This window comes from Sorex araneus, chromosome 1 (assembly GCF_027595985.1).
Source record: "Sorex araneus isolate mSorAra2 chromosome 1, mSorAra2.pri, whole genome shotgun sequence".
Lineage (NCBI taxonomy): Eukaryota > Metazoa > Chordata > Mammalia > Eulipotyphla > Soricidae > Sorex > Sorex araneus.
In genome coordinates this window covers 79053270-79072373 of record NC_073302.1, presented here as the reverse complement: position 1 = coordinate 79072373, position 19104 = coordinate 79053270, and the positions used below count along the sequence as shown (strand labels likewise).

The 19104-nt window shown below is 39.9% G+C and overlaps 1 protein-coding gene across 2 annotated transcripts in view; it reads right to left on the bottom strand.

Moving 5' to 3' along the window:
* Positions 1-19104, bottom strand: part of AGTPBP1 (ATP/GTP binding carboxypeptidase 1) — a 199089-nt gene that overhangs the window by 126293 nt on the left and 53692 nt on the right. The window contains exon 3 of one of the 2 annotated variants that reach the window (XM_055146419.1): positions 9389-9519. In XM_055146419.1, the coding sequence (XP_055002394.1) occupies positions 9389-9519 (131 nt within the window). Of the gene's footprint in view, positions 1-9388; positions 9520-19104 lie in introns of those variants that run through there. The other variant, XM_055146425.1, reaches the window with a different exon arrangement.

The following is a 19104-nucleotide window of genomic DNA, read 5'->3' as shown; positions in this document are numbered from 1 at the left end:
TGGGAATGCCCTGCCACAGAAGCAGGGTGGAGTGAAGGGGATAGGGTATGGGTGGTGGGAGGGATGCTGGGGCCATTGGTGTTGGAATATGGGCACTGGTGGAGGGATGGGTACTCAATCATTGTATGACTGAAACGTAAGCATGAAGACCTTAAGTCTATAACTTTGTCTCACAGTGATTCACTAATAAAAAATAAATAAAAAAACTAAAGAAACATATGGATGAAAATAAAGTAATAATGGGTGACCTTAACGCTCCACTTTCACCATTAGACATACATATCAACTAAACAGAGTACCAGTAAAGAAATTAAGAGCTTTACATAAGAAATTAGAAGAACTGAAATTGATTGGCTTACACTGAACCATATATATAAAAAGGCAGACTATACATTCTTCTCTTCTTCTCATGGAACATTCTCCAAGATAGATCTCATACTAGGATATAACTCAAACATACATAAATTTACAAACATGGAAATCATGCCAAGCATCTGCTCAGATCACAGTGGCATGAAAGCAGAAATCAGCCTTAGAAAAAAGTTGGGGGAAAACTCCAACTAGTGAAAGTTAAATGAAACAATACTAAATAACTGGATTAAAGAGGAAATCAAGGAGGAAAGAAAAAAAGACTATGAGAAACTAATGGGATTTAAAAACAAACTATTAGAATCTGTGGGAAACAGCACAAACTTTCCTAAATAAGAAATTCATAGTAATTCAGGCCTACATTAGCAAATAAGAAAAAATGCTTAAACTAAACACACATCTTAAACACCTGGAGAAAGATCAACAAACAAATCCCAAAAATAGAACAAGAAAGGAAGAAAAGCAAGGCAGCAATAAATGTTAAAGAAATTAAGAAAATAATAAAAAGAGTCATTCAAATGGGAGGATAGGAGGAAAGAGAGAAGAATGGAGGCAGGTAGGCGACTCAGAACAGGGATGGTAAGGGAGATATTACTACAGATCCCTCAGAAGTTCAAGATGTCAATTAACCTCCCAAAACTAAGTAAGAGGAAATATGGGGAAAATAACTAAGTAACATTATTTACTTAATAAATAAATAAATAAATAAATAAATAAATAAATCAGGGAGGAAATAGAAAACTTGAACTGGTAAATCACAAGCAAGAAAATTAAAATTGTAATTAAGACATTCCCCAAGACAAAAACCCTGGTCCAGATGGCTTCACTGTGTAAATTTTATCAAATCTTCAAGAAAAACTTACAATCTTTACTCCTCAAGCTCTTCCAGATATTAAAGAGACAGGAAGCCTTCCTAACAGTTTAAAATAACACGTTTTGGCAGGATAGTCACTTTGACATGGTTATTCCTGCCAAGCCATTATCATTCAATATTTTTCCATTTCCTTATGTTCTATTTCTTTAAATAGATAGTGTTTGATGTATTAGTCTCACATCCTTTTTTGATTCCTAGATACTTATAATATTTTGGGCACAATTATAAATGCGGTTATTTTTAATTTTTTCTCTTTCTTAGTTTATCATGTTATTATTACTATTATTATTATTATTATTACTAATCATATTGTTGATTTCTGGGTTAATTATATCCTGATGAGAAATATTTGGATACAGAATGAAGGTTCTTTAGGCTTTTTAAACATTAGGGAAGAGTTGATAAAAAAACAATTCCTTTCCACTAGAGCAGTTGCACATTTTTCACACACTGCGGGGGGGGGGGGGAAGAGGTGACTAGTGTGTGTGACAGGGCCTGGACATGGGGTGGTTGGTAAGCTAAGCAGCTGAGCCCATGCACAGGCTGGAACCTGGAATGGGGACAAGACCGAGAGTTTGGGAGGAAAGGTATCGATAAAGGGTTCACAGAAATCCAGAGAGAACTGACCTATAAATGCTGGGACACGTGAATTGTCTATGGTAAACCATCAAACCTTATTATTGAATAGGAGAATCTCTGCAAGGGTCTCACCTATAAGGCAGTAGGGTAGTTATTTTATTATTATGATAAGTAGTATTAGAGGGTGGTGGTAGGGTCGTTGTGATAATTACATTGAAGGATAGTTATAACTGCCTATTTGCTTTATATTGAATCTCTAGTAATATCCATCTTGTCATTACTAATTGATGGATCATTGACTAATAAATTTAGAGTTCAAGTAATTTCACAGTAATTAAAAGCACAATGAATTATTTATGGGATCACTTTAAAGTATGAAATGCATGAATTTTTAAAATATGTAGATATGTGCCGGACCCCACATGAACGATTCTTTGGCTTGACAGGCCCTGCTGTTTTCTAATTAATTGTATGTCAGTGTTTTTTGTTGTGATTAGCACCATTATCTTGATTTTTCATTACCTATATTGTAAATTCATGATTTTTACCACCTTGATATTTGTAAAAGCATCAGCATGGAATAATCTATTCTGCCCCTACAGAATGTGAATCTTGTTTCCTCAAATGATGGTTGGAGAAGCAAGTAAACATCTGTCCAGAAGAGCTGAGTTCTAGTACTGGCTTTTGCCCTTCGCTCACTTCATGCCAACTCTTTTGAATCTTTTCTTAGTCATAAAATTTGGTAACACACAGGTACCACTGTGATTACACTTGAATGTAATGGATTGGTTAACCCCGATGGCAGCACCAAGCACCAGCGCGTTCCAGTTCTCTGGTGCTAAAAGTCTCATGTTGGTTCTTAAGAGAGAACAGATTCCCACCAAAATGTACCAAGCACTTCAGTTTATCTTGTTTTACTTAGTGGTGAAGATGCCTTCCAGTTAAAATTTTATTTATATGGTCATACTTCCATTCTTGGGACTCTGCAGCAGGCTGTTTTCACTCCGGGCGCCCTAGAGGGGGGGCCGGTGAGAACCCTCCCCGCTCCAAGGGACCTAGCCCGGGCAGCCGACCTCCACTACCCAACTGCCGCCACATTCCAGGCCACTTTCCAGTCCATAATTACCACACCATATTTGATGGAATTAAGACAGTAGGCAACAAATCATAGAGAATAATACATACACCACACACACACACACACACACACCCTCTCTGAGAACCTGGCAAGCTACCGAGAGTATCCCGCCCACACTGGCAGAGCCTGGCAAGCTACCCATGGTGTATTCAATATGCCAAAAACAGTAACGATAGGTCTCATTCCCCTGACCCTGAAAGAGCCTCCAGTCATTGGGAAAGACGAGTAAGGAGAAGTTGCTAAAATCTCAGGGCTGGGAGGAATAAAGATGTTACTGGTGCCTGCTCGAGTAAACTGACGATCAACAGGATGACAGTGATACATTTGCATGACATGGATATTAATGTCCCTTATCTACTGACAGATTTTGTGTATTGATTTGAAATCTGTTAGATTACCTTACTGGGTAACTGTGTCTGAGAGTTACATAGTGAAGTTTCTAGGGCTTTCTATGTACACTGTGTCATCTGCACATAGTGACAACTTTAACTTCTTTTTCAATTTGAATGCTTTTCATTTCTCTGTGGGGGGAGAGGGATAGGGGGAGGAGGTCTTTTGCCAGGACTTTCAATATACATTATGTTGAATAACAGTGAAAAAGGTAGATTAGACTGTGTCTGAACTCAGCAGGAAGGCTTTCAGATTTTTCTGCCACTGAGTATAATTTTGACTGTTTTATTGTAAATTGTCAATGCTATTTTCAGGAATGTTCCTCATGTAACTATTTGTGAGGGTTCTTTCATGAATGGTGAGACTTGTGAAAAGCTTTGTACCTGTTGTAAGGACCATGTGGATTTATCTTTTCTTTTGCTGACATGGTGATTATGTGGGCTGACTGCATGTGCTAAGTGAAGTATCCTTGCATCTCTGGAATAAATCCCACCTGATCCTCTCACTTGACGTACAACAGTTCAAAAAGTTCTCCAAATTTTTCATATTGTTATATCTAAGGTAAATATGAATGGTCCATATTTATTTTGAAATTCTTAAAAATAGCTTTATTTTATTTATAAAATAGCTTTATTGAGGAAGGGTTCTTGCACACAGACCATGCATTTGGAAAGTGTACATTGTGATCCATTCTGACATGTTTATAGACCTACAAATCCAACATCACAATCAGTATGGTGAACCCACCAAAGTTCCATCATTTCCCTTTTTCATCTCTCCTCCTCATTTTAACCCAATATTTCACACAAGTTAAGATAAATGGCATTGTATATTATGGAGAACTTTAACTGAGTTATTTTAAATTGTATATTTATTTTGAGATTAATCTATGAATGCTACTACTGTAGCAATAGTTTATCTCCTTAATTCCATTTTTATGTTAATATTACAATTTGTTTATCCATTTGCACATTGAATGGGCTTTTAGTTTGGAGCTATTATGGAGAAATACTATATTATAGATAATGCAGCATTAATAAAGGATTATAATAAAAATATCAGTAGATGTAAAATAATCACCTTTTCTGTGAAAAGACATAGAACATTCAATATAAATAAAATGTTAATTCATTGTTGAAAAAAATCTGAAAATCCCTACAGTAGAGGGAAACCAGAAACATTTGTGGAATATAAAATAACATGATATAAGACTGACACCCAAGCACAGGAAGACTGCTCCATAGTTGGAAGCCTGACTCATGAGCTGGAAGAGAAGGTAGCTGGGACAGAGAAGGGATCACTAAGTCAATGATGGTTGGAGGGATCATTCGGGCTGGGAGATGTGTGCTGAATAAAGGACCAAACATGATAGCCTCTCAGGATCTGTACGACAAACCATAATGCCCAAAAGTAGAGAGAGAATATGGGGGAAACTGTCTGTCATAGAGGCAAGGGGAAGGTTAGGATATGGGGAGTTGACGGGATACTGGGGACACTGGTGGTGGAGAGTGTGCACTGGTGGAGCGATGGGTGTTCAATCATTGTATGACTAAAACTCAAACATGAAAGCTTCGTAACTGTACCTCACAGTGATTCAAGAGAAAAACAAACAAAAAAACCCACATCCAGAGCACCAAGACACCATAAACTGGCCTGAGCCACATAGAGCAATAGCAACGGTACAGACCAAGAAGGAACTCTGGGTGCTGGGCTACAAACAGAACACAGGGCGGGGCAGCAGGTGGCCTCCTGCAGACACGGGGCTCGGGCAGCGTCTCACCCACTCTGGCTCATGTGTAAAGAGAGACCACCCATGTCAAAATCACTATGAGCACTGTATCTAAACTATGAGAAAGTTAGATAAGCAAAATCAAAGACTTAAACCTCCAGAATGATATGAATACATTAAAGTCAAATATTGTGAATTTCTGGAAATCAGTTTTCAAAGTTTTCAAAGAAATCCCTTTAATATGACACTGTTAAATACTGAGACTGCTACTTTTTCTGTTTCAGTTATGCAAAAATGTAAGAGCCTTAATCAAAGACTTTTAAGCACATATTAAGATAATTAGAAGGATTTTATTTTTACCTGTTCAACTAATGATATTTGTACTGAAACCAATCACAAACAAAATTCTTAATATGACACTATTTTTACATTCTGGGAGTCTTTTTTTCAGTGACATAAACTTTTTCATATTAAAGGTATCAATATATTTAACTCACTAATGTTCTGTGAGATTTTTCAAAATTATGCTGTAAGTACAAATACCTCTTGTACACTACACAGGTTTTGATATCCATTTACCAGTGAATGGTAAATAAAATAAAATAAAATGGTAAATTTAAAAAATCAATAAAATAAGAGACAATATGTATATTCACAAATATCATCGCTTTTTCATGACAATCCCATGCATACTGCACTTATTTCAGAGATGGTCAACCAAGTTCTAACCTTTCCATAATGTCATCCAACCACTTAACAACAGAGTTTTCATTTCAAAGTAACAGCCACACTAATAATTATGTTTTAAGTTACTTGAAAAATTCTGTCAGCATTCTCAGCAGAAACAAGGGCCAGTAGGACTGGCCCATGATAGGAAGTTTGCCACAAGTGTGTGTGTCGGGAGGGGGGTGGGACAATAATAGTTGAAAATGATTATTCTGGACAAGAACTGAGTGCTGAAAGAAGGTGAAGGGATATGCATGATATTTTTAGTAACAATACTGCAAACCAGTACCAAAAAGGAGGGAAGGTGGGAGGGAGGGGAGGGAGGGAGGGAGGGAGGGAGGGAGGGAGGGAGGGAGGGAGGGAGGGAGAAAGAGAGAGAGAGAAGTGAAGTGTCTGCCATAGAAGCAGGCTGTGGGGGAGAGGGAGCAAGGCCACATATGATGAGAAACATACACGGTAAAGGAATGGGTATTGGAACACAATGACTGAAATCAATCACAAACAACTTAATCTTTGATAAAGAAGCATGAAATGAGAAGTGCAGTAAGGAAAGCCTCTTCAACAAGCGGTGCTGGTAATACTGGATAGTTACCTGCAAAAAAATGAACTCAAACCTTTGTCTAACGCCAAGCACAAAAGTCAAATCAAAGTGGAAAAAGACCTCAATATCAGACCTGAATCCATAAGGTACATGGAGGGAAATGTAGGCAGAACCCTCCATGATATTGAAGCTAAAGGCATCTTCAAGGATGAAACATTGCTGACCAAGCAAGTGGAAACAAACATAAACAAATAGGACTACATCAACCTAAGAAGCTTCTGAACCCCAAAATACATAGTGACCAAAGTACAGAAAGAGCCCAAGGAATGGGAAAAATTATTTACCCAATATCCATCATATAGATGCTTAATACACAGGATAGACAAGACACTGGTAGAACTTTACAAGAAAAAAGTCCTCCAACCCCATCAAAAAATGGGGAGAACTTCCTCAAAACAGAAATTCAAATGGTCAAAAGGCACATGAAAAAGATGCTCTAGGAAACTCACAAATGAATCTTAGAACCGAGCAGCTCACTGCAGGGATGGCTCCAGACCATGCACCAGGCTGATTTCACTGGGCACCTCAGATGGGAGCAGGCATTCTCTCTCCCCACCTGCACCAGATGAACCCGGGCAGCCCCAAACCTCCGGAAACCAATCCCCAACAACCTCATGGCTGACCTTCATCACAGGCTTATCCTGGGCCTCCCACACAAGAGGCTAAATCCGCTGAAAAACCCAGGTATGAGGAATCAGTGACTGAAAACGCCAGACCTCATGGAGTTGGGACTGGGACATTCCCTCCCATCTCCCCATCCCTCTGGGGTCCTGGCTGTCATGCCCACGAACTGCCTCCGGATGCTATTTAAGCGCATTGATGACCATGATCTAGAGACTCACAAGTGAATCTCAGAACCCAGCAGCTAGCTGCAGGGATGGCTCCGGACCCCAGTTATTTAAATTTTATGTTCTCAGGAGCAAACAGCCGATATCTCATGAAAACAATTTTTTTTTTGCTGTTTTTTGAATCACTACAAGACAGACCCTTAAAGACATCTTAATATTCATAACAGGCAATACAGAATAAATTATCTAGCATCTGTCTGTGGGACAGGCTTGAGTGGTGGTAGGAAACTTAGAAATAATTGTGGTGGGAAGGTATAATGACTGTGGAATTGGTGTCGAAATATTGAATGTAATCAATTTATTGTGAACAACCTTATGAAAATTTAAAACTTCAAAAAAATAAAGCTAGCCTGTAATATAAAAAAATCTTCTACATTGCTAATCATCATGGAGATGCAAATCAAAACAACAATGAGATATCACCTCACACCATAGACAATGGCACATATACAGAAGAACAAGAACAATCAGTGCTGCTGTGAATACAAGGAAAAGAGGGACTCTCATTCATTGTTGGTGGGAATACCAACTAGTCCAGCCTTTTTAGAAAATAATAATGGACATTCCTCCAAAACTTTGAAATTGAGCTCCTATATGACCCAGCAATATCACTTCTTGGAACAGATTCCAGAGATGCAAAATAACACAGTAGGAATGACATTTTCACTTGTATGTTTATTGTAGCACTGTTCACAATAGCCAGAATCTGAAAAAAGCCTGAGTGCCCAAAAACAGATGGCTGGTTAAAGAAACTTTGGTACATCTACATAATGGAATACTATGCAGCTGTCAGTAAAAATGAAATCATGAAATCTGCATATAAGTGGATGGACATGGACGATATCATGCTAAGTGAAAGGAGTCAGAAAGAGAGGGACAGACAGAAAGCTGCACTCATTTGTGGAATATAAAGTAAAATAATGTGAGACTAACATAAGGACAATAGAGATAAGGGCCAGGAGAATCACTCCACGGTCTGGAAGCCGGCCCCACGTACTGGGGGGAAAAGGCAGTTGGGATGGAGAAGGAACCACTAAATAAATGATGGTTGGAGGGATTACTCGGGATGGGAGATGCATGCTGAAAGTAGACTTAGGACCAAACATGATGGCCTCTTAGTATCTGTATTGAAAACCATAATGTCCAAAAGTAGAAAGAGAGTAAAAAGGAATGTATCTGCCACAGAGGCAGAAAGTGGGATTGGGTGGGGGTAGCTGGGGGTGGTTGGGAACATTGGTGGTGGAAAATGTGCACTGGTGGAGGGATGGGTGTTCGATCATTGTATGACTAAAACTTAATCATGAAAGTTTGTAACTGTATCTCACCGTGATTCAATAAAACAAAAAGGAGAGAGCTATGCATGATACTCTTTGTACTTTAAGTAACAATACTGAAAACCACAGTACCTAAAAAGGAGAGAGAGAGAGAGAGAGAGAGAGAGAGAGAGAGAGAGAGAGAGAGAGAGAGAGAGACGTATCTGCCATAGAAACAGGTGGGGGGAAGCAGAGACATAGACAACGAGAAATGTAAACTGGTGAAGGGATGGGTGCTAGAACATTGTATGACTGAAACCAATCACAAACAACTTTATAACTGTATATCTCATTGTGACTCATTTAATTTTTTTTAATTTTGTCAGCATTCTAAGAAAAAAGGCCATTGTGATTAGATATTTGGAAATAGGGATATTTAAAAATACCACTATGCATGGTTTTCAAATAGTACATAAACAAAATTGTAATCTTTAGAAACAAACTTTGTAGGTCAATTTTCTCAATACTTACTCAGTTTTCTGCTTCCTAGGTGGATTATTTTTAAATTCCGTTTTTTAAATATTTCAATTTTATTTAAAGCACCATGATTTTAAAAGATATATTCATATTTAAGTTTTAGATCTACAATGTTCTAGCACCAATGCCAGCACTACCAGTGCCAAGTGCCTCCACCACAGTTCCTTTCCACTCCCACCCCCAGACTGCCACCCTGACAGGCACATTTTTAAGTATGGTTCTATTTTTAAGAAAAACATCCATTTACAAAAACTTGAACATTCTTAAAGAACTAAAAAGCATACTAAAAACCTTGACAGAATACAAGAGAAGAAAAGCATTCCCAAACACAAATTAACATATACCTTGACTTTGAGCCAGATGAAGAATTTTTGATGTAACATATCTGGCAGTTTCTGTTTCTGCAGATTCTGCTGACAGATTGATTTTCTCCAGCTGAGCCAGAAGTCCCACGATCCTAGAATTATTGGCAAGGCTAAAAAGAATATTATTATAAATTAGGGCTTATTCCATAATAATTGTAATTCCACTACTACAAACATCACTACTATAAAAACAAAACCATTATCTTCTAAAATTTCTTTAACACACCACATTTTCTGACTGCTTATAATTTAATGTTGCTAAAGTTATTTAAGTGAGGAAAAACACTATCTCAGAAAAAATACAGACTATAACTGTGCTATCAATCCTGTCCCTCTGTCTTCACCACACCCTCTGGGATCGCTTTCCATCTCCAAGACATTTTATAACTTCTCTGTGCTCCTCAGAGCTGAAGAAGGGCAGGTACGTTCAGCTGACATGGTTTCTATCCCCAGCACCAGTCATGGTCCCCCACACACCACGAGGAATGATCCCTGAGTGCAGAGCCAGGAGTAAGCCCTGGGCACAGGCAGGTAAAGCCCAAAGAGCAAAAATCATAAACAAAAAGACAAAAACAAAACTTCTAAGGTATCCTTCTTCTAATACATTTTATTCTCAGCTAATTCCCTGCTTCAAACTCATTTTTAAAATTAGGATGCTTGTATGAGGGAAAAACAAGCTCGAAAATGTGTAAATCTGTATCTGTACCCTCATGGTGACTCACTAATTAAAGAATAAAAAAAAAAAAATTAGGATGCTGCCCTTCCCCAAAGCGCCCCTGCCCAGCGCAGTGTTCCCCCACCGCTGCTGCCAGCTGCCTTGCGGGATATCTGGCCAGTTCCGCCTGAGTGCCGCCCTCCTAGCCACCACCCCACCACTCTTCCCTGCAGGTTCATGGGTCTGTGCACCCCTTCAGGACCTTGGGCTCTGAGACTAGCATCTGGGATTGGCTGGGGGGGAGTTGGGGTGGCCCACTTCAGGGGACGTGGCCTCCACAGAAGTGGGCATGGCCTTCTATGTGGCTGGTGATCACTCACCTGCCTCAGCTATATTCCCCCTCCCCAGCACTCTAGATTCATAACCCAACCTCCATCACCTAATCCTGTGCAGAACACCCTGGCCACCTCAAACACAATAGGACAATAGTCCACTGGCCTACTCCAATCTCACCAAATGACAAGTGCACACAAGAAGCTGTACAAGCCCAACATAAAAGAACACATCCTCCAAAGCTTCACTAGATGCCTATCATAAGTCACAGAGAGAGGCCTGTGAGGAAAGACATATCCTAGAAGGGGAGAAAGGTGACCACCATTGACTAAGCCCATCCAAAATCATTTCCTGCAATAAGAGGGAACAGTGCTAGCAAATTAGATGGTTCCATCTCCAAAAACCACAACAACATGAAGAAAATCACAAATCTCCAGTACGGGGAGAGGCCGAACAAAAGAGTCTGGAAACCTTAACAGGGGTTACCCACAAATACAAGTTCTCCGATAAAGAATTCCAGGGTGAAATGCTGAGGATGTTCAAGGAACTCAAACAATGGAGCAGACATCCAGTAAATTAAAGAAGGACATAGAAGAAACAGTGGAATGGACAGCCAACAAAATACAGGAAGAAATGAGAGCAGAAGTAAGAGAGCTACAATGATAAGTGTCACTAATAAAAGTGTCTCAGATGAAATAAACTCACTGGGTGCCCTCAACAGTAGAATGGCTATAGCTGAAGACAGAATCAGTGAGCTTGAAGATGAGCAGCAGGAAGCCTGCAGGCAACAACAAACAATGGGGGAAAAAACTCAAAATAGCTCTAAGGCAAATCAGAGCTAGAGATCTAGAGGATGATTCCAAGAGGAACAACATTAGAATCATCGAATAACAAAAGAACAGGGAGGAAACCCCAATGAAAAAGTCACAGTTAAAGAAATCATTGCTGAAAAGTTCCCAGAGTTAGAGAATGAAAGCATCCAGATCCAGGGAGCCAGAAGGATGCCAGCTAAAAAAGACCAAATTAAAACACTCCAAGGCATATCATAGTCAGAATGATGGATGGCACGAATAGAGTCAAAATACTGCGAGCAGCAAGGTCAAAGAAGAAAATCACATACAAAGGATCACCCTAAGATTTACAGCAGACCTATCAGAGGAAACCCTCCAAGCCCAAAGGCAATACTGAGACAAGTGAAAAAACTAAATGAAATGAATGCCTCTCCAAGAATATTTGATCCAGCTAAACTCTCACTCAAACTGGAAGGAATGATACACCATTTTATAGATAAACAACAGCTCAAGAAATTCATAGACTCAAAACCAAACCTAAAAAACGGACTAAAGGGGTTCCTGTAAGACAAGAAAAACACCTATAAACACCAAAAAAAAAAAAAAAAAAAAACCTACAGAAAGGTGGCACAAAACTCTATGACAATAATCTCTCTCACTGTCAATGGTCTAAATGCACCAATTAAGAGAGACAGAGTGGCAAAATGGATTCAGAAACTGAAACCAACATTCTGCTGCCTACAAGAAACAACTGTACAGTCAGAGCAAACAGACTCAAAGTCAAAGGATAGAAAACAATCCTGCAAGCAAACAACCCCCTCAAAAAAGCTGGGGTGGCCATACTAGTATCCGATAACATAGGTTTCAGGCTGAAAGAGATTACAAGGGACAGCAAAGGCCATTTTCTATTTATCAAATGATATATAAAAAAAGGAAGAAATCACAATCCTAAATGTATGCACCCAATGAGGGACCAGCTAAATACCTAAAACAACTGCTAACAGATTTTAAGGGGACATTGTTAGCAACACAATAGTAATCAGAGACTTCAACACCACCCTATCAGCCCTCGATAGATCAACGAAAATAAATCTCACCAAGAAAACACTGGCTATCTCTATGAAGAGATAGAAGAGGACTGATAGATCTATACAGGGCTTTACACCCCAAAAAGAAAGAATATACATTTTTCTCCTGTGCACACAGAACATTTTCCAAAACAGAACACGTGCTGAGTCATAAAACACATCTCAATAGGAAGATAGGAACATATCAGGAAGACAGAAATTGTACCAACTATCTTCTCAGACCAAGATGGACTGAAGATTGATGTTAATCACACACAGACACAGAAAGTCAAATAAAACACCTGGAAACTGAACAACTCAATGCTGAACAACGAATGGCTCAGGAAGGAAATCAAGGAAGGAATCAAAAGATAGTTGGAAACAAACGAGAACGAAGACAAGAGCTATCAAAACCTATGGGGTACAGCTAAAGCCATGTTAAGGGGAAAATTTATAGTGCTAGCAAGCATTTCTCAGGAAGGAGAAAAGGGCCCACTTAAATGACTTGACTTCACAGCTCAAGAGCTTAAAAAAGGACCAACAAAAAGGGCCCAAACCAAACAGAAGGAAAGAAATAATAAAACTTAGAGCAGAAATTAATGACATGGAAACCCAAAAAACAATTCAAACGATTAGTGAAACCAAGAGCTGGTTCTCTGAGAAAATAAACAAGATTGATAAACCATTAGCAAAGCTCACAAAGAAAGAGAGAGAAATAAACCTAATAAACTGAATCAGAAATGAAAAGGGGGCCATCACAGAAGAAAACCAATGAAATTCAAAAGATCATAAGAGACAACTTTGAAAGTCTGTACACCATGAAACAAGAGAACCTAGAAGAAATGGATAAATTCCTGGATTCCAATAATCTCCCAAAAAGACTTGGAATACCTGAATAGACCCATTAATATCAAGGAAATTGAAACTAATCAAAAGTCTTCCCAAAAACAAAAGCCCAGGTCCAGATGGATTTACTAGTGAACTCTTCCAAACTTTTAAAGATGATCTATTTCCAATTCTTCTCAAGCTTTTCCAGAAATCTGAAGAAACAGGACTCTTCCAAACAGTTTCCATGAGGAACATATCTCCCTAATAGCAAAAGCAAACAAAGACACCACTAACAAGGAAAACTATAGGCCAATATCCCTGATGAACATGGATGTGAAGATCCTCAACAAAATATTAGCAAATAGAATCCAACAACTCATCAAATAGAGCATACACCATGACCAAGTGGGATGCATCCCAGGGGGACGCAAGGATGGTTTAACATTCAGAAATCAATCAACATAATACATCATATCAACAAAAGAAAAGATTAAAGCCATATAATCATTATCAAGAAATGCTGAAAAAGAATTTGACAAGATCCATCACCCATTTATGATAAAATCTCTCACCAAAATGGGTTTTGAAGGAACCTTCCTCAAAATAGTCAGTCATCTAAAACAAACCTATTGCAAGCATTATCCTCAATGGGAAAAACTAAGGGCCTTCCCACTAAGATCCGGGACAAGACAAGGATGCCCACTCTCATCACTGCTGTTCAATATAGTACTGGAAGTACTTGCAATAGCGGTTAGGCAATAAAAAGATATTAAGGGCATCCAGATAGGAAAGGAATAAATCAAGCTCTCACTATCCGCTGATGATATGACACTATATCTAGAGAACACTAAATCCTCTACCAAGAAACTCCTAGAAACAAAAGACTTGTACAGTAAAGTTGCAGGCAATAAAATCAATAGCCAAAAGTCCATGCTTTTCCTATAAGAAAATAATGAGACAGAGGAAACTGACAAGAAAAAAGCAATCCCGTTCACAATCCTGCCACAGAAAATCAAGTAATTCGGAATCAGCTAAACTAAGGAAGTAAAAGACTTGTACAAAGAAAACTAGTAGAAATAAAAGAGGTCACAAGGAAATGGAAACATATCCCCTGATCATGGACTGGGAGAATTAACATTGTCAAAATGGCAGTACTCCCCAAAGCATTACACATATTCAATGTGATCCCTGTAAGGATACCCATGACATTCTTCAAAGAAATGGATCAAGCAATCCTGAAATTCATATGGAACAACAAACCCCCAAATAGCTAAAGCAATTTTTGGGAAAAAGATGATGGGAGGCATCACCCTCCCCAACATCAAACTCTCCTACAAAGCGGTAACAATTAAAACAGCATGGTACTGGAACAAAGGCAGAGCCGCAGACCAATGTAACAGGGTGAAATATCCCTACACACAATCCCAAATGTATAAGCATCTAATCTTTGATAAGGGAGCAAGAAATGTGAAGTGGAGCAAAAAAAGCCTCTGGTATAGTTTTGTATTTATTTGTTTATGCTGGCATAAACAAACGTGCTGGCATAACTGGACAACCACATGCAAGAAAATGGGTTTAGACCTTGACCTAACACCATGCACAAAAATCAGATCAAAATAGATTAAAGACCTCAACATCAGACCACATTCCATAAGGTACATTGAAGACAAGGTCGGCAAAACCCTCCACGATACTGAGGCTAATGGTATCTTTAAAGATGGATGACATGCCACTGATCAACGAAGTGGAAATAAAGATAAACAAATGGGACTATATTAAACTAAGAAGCTTCTGCACTGCAAAAGATACAGAGACAAAATACAAAGACAGTCTGCAGAATGGGAAAGAATATTTGCTTAATACCCATCTGATAAGGGGTTGATATCAGGAATATACAAGGCGCTGGTTGGACTCTGCAAGAAGAAAACATCCAACCCCATCAAAAATTGGGGCAATGAAATGAACAGAAACTTTCTCAAGGAAGAAATATGAATGGCAAAAAGGCACATGAAAAAATGCTCTTCCTCACTAATCATTAGGAAGATGCAGAAACAAATAACTATGAGATACCACCTCACACCACAGAGACTGGCACACATCCAAAAGAACAAAAGCAACTGTTGTTGGGGAGGATGTGGGGAGAAAGGGACCCTCCTTCACTGCTGGTGGGAATGCCGACTAGTTCAGCTCTTTTGGAAAACAGTATGAATGCTTCTCACAAAATTAGAAATTGAGCTCCCACTTGACCCAGCAATACCACTTCTGGGAATGTATCCCAGAGAAGTTAAAAAAAAGTATAGTAGAAATGACATCTGTACTTGCATGTTCATTGCAGCACTGTTTACAATAGCCAGAATCTGGAAAAAACCCAAGTGCCCAAGAACAGATGACTGGTTAAAGAAACTTTGGCACATCTACACAATGGAATACTATGCAGCTTTAGAAAAGATGAGGTCATGACCTTTGCATATAAGTGGATCAACATGGAAAGGGAAAGTATCAGGTTAAGTGAAATTAGTCAAAAAGAGAGATTGCACTTATTTGTGGAATATAAAGTAACAGAATGGGAGACTAGACTCAAGAATAGTATAGATAATACCAGAAGGTTGGCTCCATGGCTTCGAAGTTGGCCTCATATGCTGGAAGAAAATGCAGCTTAGAGAAGGGAACACCAGGTAAAGTATGGTTTGAGGACCCACTGGGGATGGGAGATATGCGCGGAAAGTAGACTATAGATCAAACACGATAGTCACTCAATACCTCTATTGCAAACCACAACACCCAAAAGGAGAGAGAAAACAAAAGGGAATGCCCTGCCACAGAGGCAGGGTTGGGGGGGGGAGTGGAGATGGGGGGGGAAGGAAAGAGAGGGTCACAGGTGATGGAGAATGGGCACTGGTGGAGAGATGGGTACTCAAATATTGTATGACTGAAACACACGCATGAAAAGTTTTAAGTCTGTAACTGTACCTCACAGTGATTCACTAATAAAAACTAAATGATTTTTTAAATGGTGTTGGCATAACTGGACATAACTGGACAACCACATGCAAAAAAATAGGCTTAGACCTCGAACTAACACCATGCACAAAAGTTAGATCAAAATGGATTAAAGATCTCAACATCAGAGCAGAATCCATTAGGTACACTGAAAACAAGGTCAGCAAAACTCTCCATGATATTGAAGCTAAAGGTATCTTCAAAGATGACACGCCACTGACCAAACAAGTGGAAACAGAGATAAACAAATGGGACTATATTAAACTAAGAAGCTTCTGCCCCTCAAAAGATACAGTGACCAAAAAACAAAGACAATATACAGAATGGGAAAGGATATTTACCCAATATCCATCTGATAAGGGGTTGATATCAAAGATATACAAGGCACTGGTTGAACTCTACAAAAAGAAAACATCCAATCCAATCAGAAAATGAGGGGATGAAATGAACAGAAACTTTCTCAAGGAAGAAACAGAAGAAATACAAATGGCCAAAAGGCACATGAAAAAATGTTCTTCATCACTAATCATCAGGCAGATGCAGATCAAAACAGCTATGAGATATCACCTCACACCACAGAGACTGGCATACATCCAAAAGAACAAAAGTGACCGGCGTTGGTGCAGATAAGGGAAAAAAGGGACTCTCCTTCACTGCTGGTGGGAATGCCAACTGGCTCAGCCCTTTTGGAAAACAGTATGGACGTTTCTCAAAAAAGTAGAAATTGAGCTCCCATTTGACCCAGCAATACCACTTCTGGGAATATATCCCAGAGAGGCAAAAAAGTATAGCAAAGTGACATCTGCACTTTCATGTTCACTGCAGCACTGTTTACAATAGCCAGAACCTGGAAAAAAAAAAAAAAAACCCGAATGCCCGAGAACAGATGACTGGCTAAAAAAACTTTGGTACATCTAACAATGGAATACTATGCCTTGGTTAGAAAAGATAAAGTCATGAATTTTACATACAAGTAGAGCAACATGGAAAATAGTGAAATGAGTCAGAAAGAGAGGGACATACATAAAAACACTGCACTCATCTATGGAATATAAAGCAAAAAAATGGGAGACTAACACCCAAGAATAGTAGAGATAAGTACCAAGAGGTTTGTTCCGTGGCTGGGAAGCTGGCTGCACGTGCTGGGGGAAAGGGAAGCCCAAAAAGAGAAGGGAACACCAAGTAAAGGGGGTCTGGAGGATCCGCTTGGGATGGGAGATGCAGGCTGAAAACAGACTATAGACTGAACACGACGGCCACTCAGTACCTCTATTGCAAACCACAACACCCAAAAGGAGAGAGAGAGCAAAAGGGAATGCCCTGCCACAGAGGCGGGGTGGGGGGGGGTGGATGGGGTGGGGGTGGTGGGAGGGATACTGGGATCACTGGTGGTGGAGAATGGGCACTGGTGAAGGGATTCTCAATCACTGTACAAGTGAAATGCAGACACGGAAGTTTTTAAGTTTACAACTGTACCTCATGGTGTTTCACTAATAAAAAACTTTTTCAAAAAAATTAGGATGTTGAAGACATAGTACAACAGTTAAAGCTTGGGTACCCAGCACCCCAATTGTCCCCAATCCTCTACAGGTGTGTCTCCTGAACACAAGGCTGGAAGTAAGCCCTCAGGTTTGCTAGATGTGGCCCCAAAACAAAATGGAAGGGGATGGGAAGGAAGGAAGGGCTGGAGAGAGAACAGAGCTGGAACATGTGCTCTATATGAGAGGCTCAGACTCCATTCCCAGCATCACTTGGTCCCCGAGCCATCACCAGGAGTCCCCAAGTAGAGTCATAAGCAGCCCCTGAGCAACACCAGGTATTTCCCCTAACCAAAAATGAATGATTTAATTAAATATAACAAGAATAACCTCATCTTCCCACCACACCTTAGCTTTCTCTATTATCTTCCTATAGTTCTCTACCCATAGTTTCATCCTTATTCCCTATAAAGAACAAAGAATAACAGTCTACTGATGACAGGCAAAATAAAGCCAAGCATATGCTATAGATATGGTAGGAAGTGCTGTGGGAAAAAGCAGGGTAAGACAAACAGAAGAGCAGTGTGCTTCCACGAAGTGTGTAAGGTACAGCCTCAATGAAAGGGGGCAGTCAGAAAAAGGTCTGGAAATGAAGCCCAGCAGTTATCAGTGGAACTCTACCTGTCAGAAAAAAAAGAAGTCACACCAAGACTTTGAGGCTGGAGCAGTCAGAGCACTGAAGCCAGAGCATACTGGAAAGAGAACAGTGAGGGCTGAGATCTGAGTGAGAAATAAAACCAAACACAGGAAGAGAGCAGGCCATCTGCAGGCCTGAGAACTTGAGCTTTTACTCTAAGGGAGGTGGGATGTTTTTGAACAGGAGAGTGATACGCTCTGACTTGGTTTTGGCGGGGGGCGGGGGGGGGTGAGAGGGGGGAGAAACAGGTATACTTGGCTGTATACTTGGCTGTGGCTGTGCTCAGGGCTTACTGCTGGCTCTGTGTTCAGATCATTTCTGGAGGGTGCAGGGGACCATACTGGGTGTCAGGGACTGAAACAGGGTAGCTTCATATAAGGCAAGCGCCCTACCCACTGAACTATGCTTTTGAAAGCCTCTGGCTGATGTATTGTGAATCTCAGAGCAGTTGCCTCAACTGTGCACTAGCCTCAGTCTCTGCATTTTGCTTCTCCTTTCTCTGATTCCATCATCTATCTCTCCCTTCCTACTGGACCACATCCACGTGCACACAAACATGATGACAGGCTCACACTATCTGAAGATGCTGGTGTCACCTAGAGTTTCTCAGGTTCTAGAGTTTGCCCACTATACTTCCATGGTATCATGAATATTTGCCTTTCCTCTATATATTCTACAAACTAGCAGCTGCATTGGGAGGCCTGATATTGAAGCCAGAAACATAACTCATCAAGCTGAGTGCACACTGCGTACAGGAGGCCCAGCTGCACTCCCAGACACCACCATGAACAAGCCCCAGCACAGAGCAGGAGCAGCCCACAAACAGCAACACATGTGGCCCCAAAT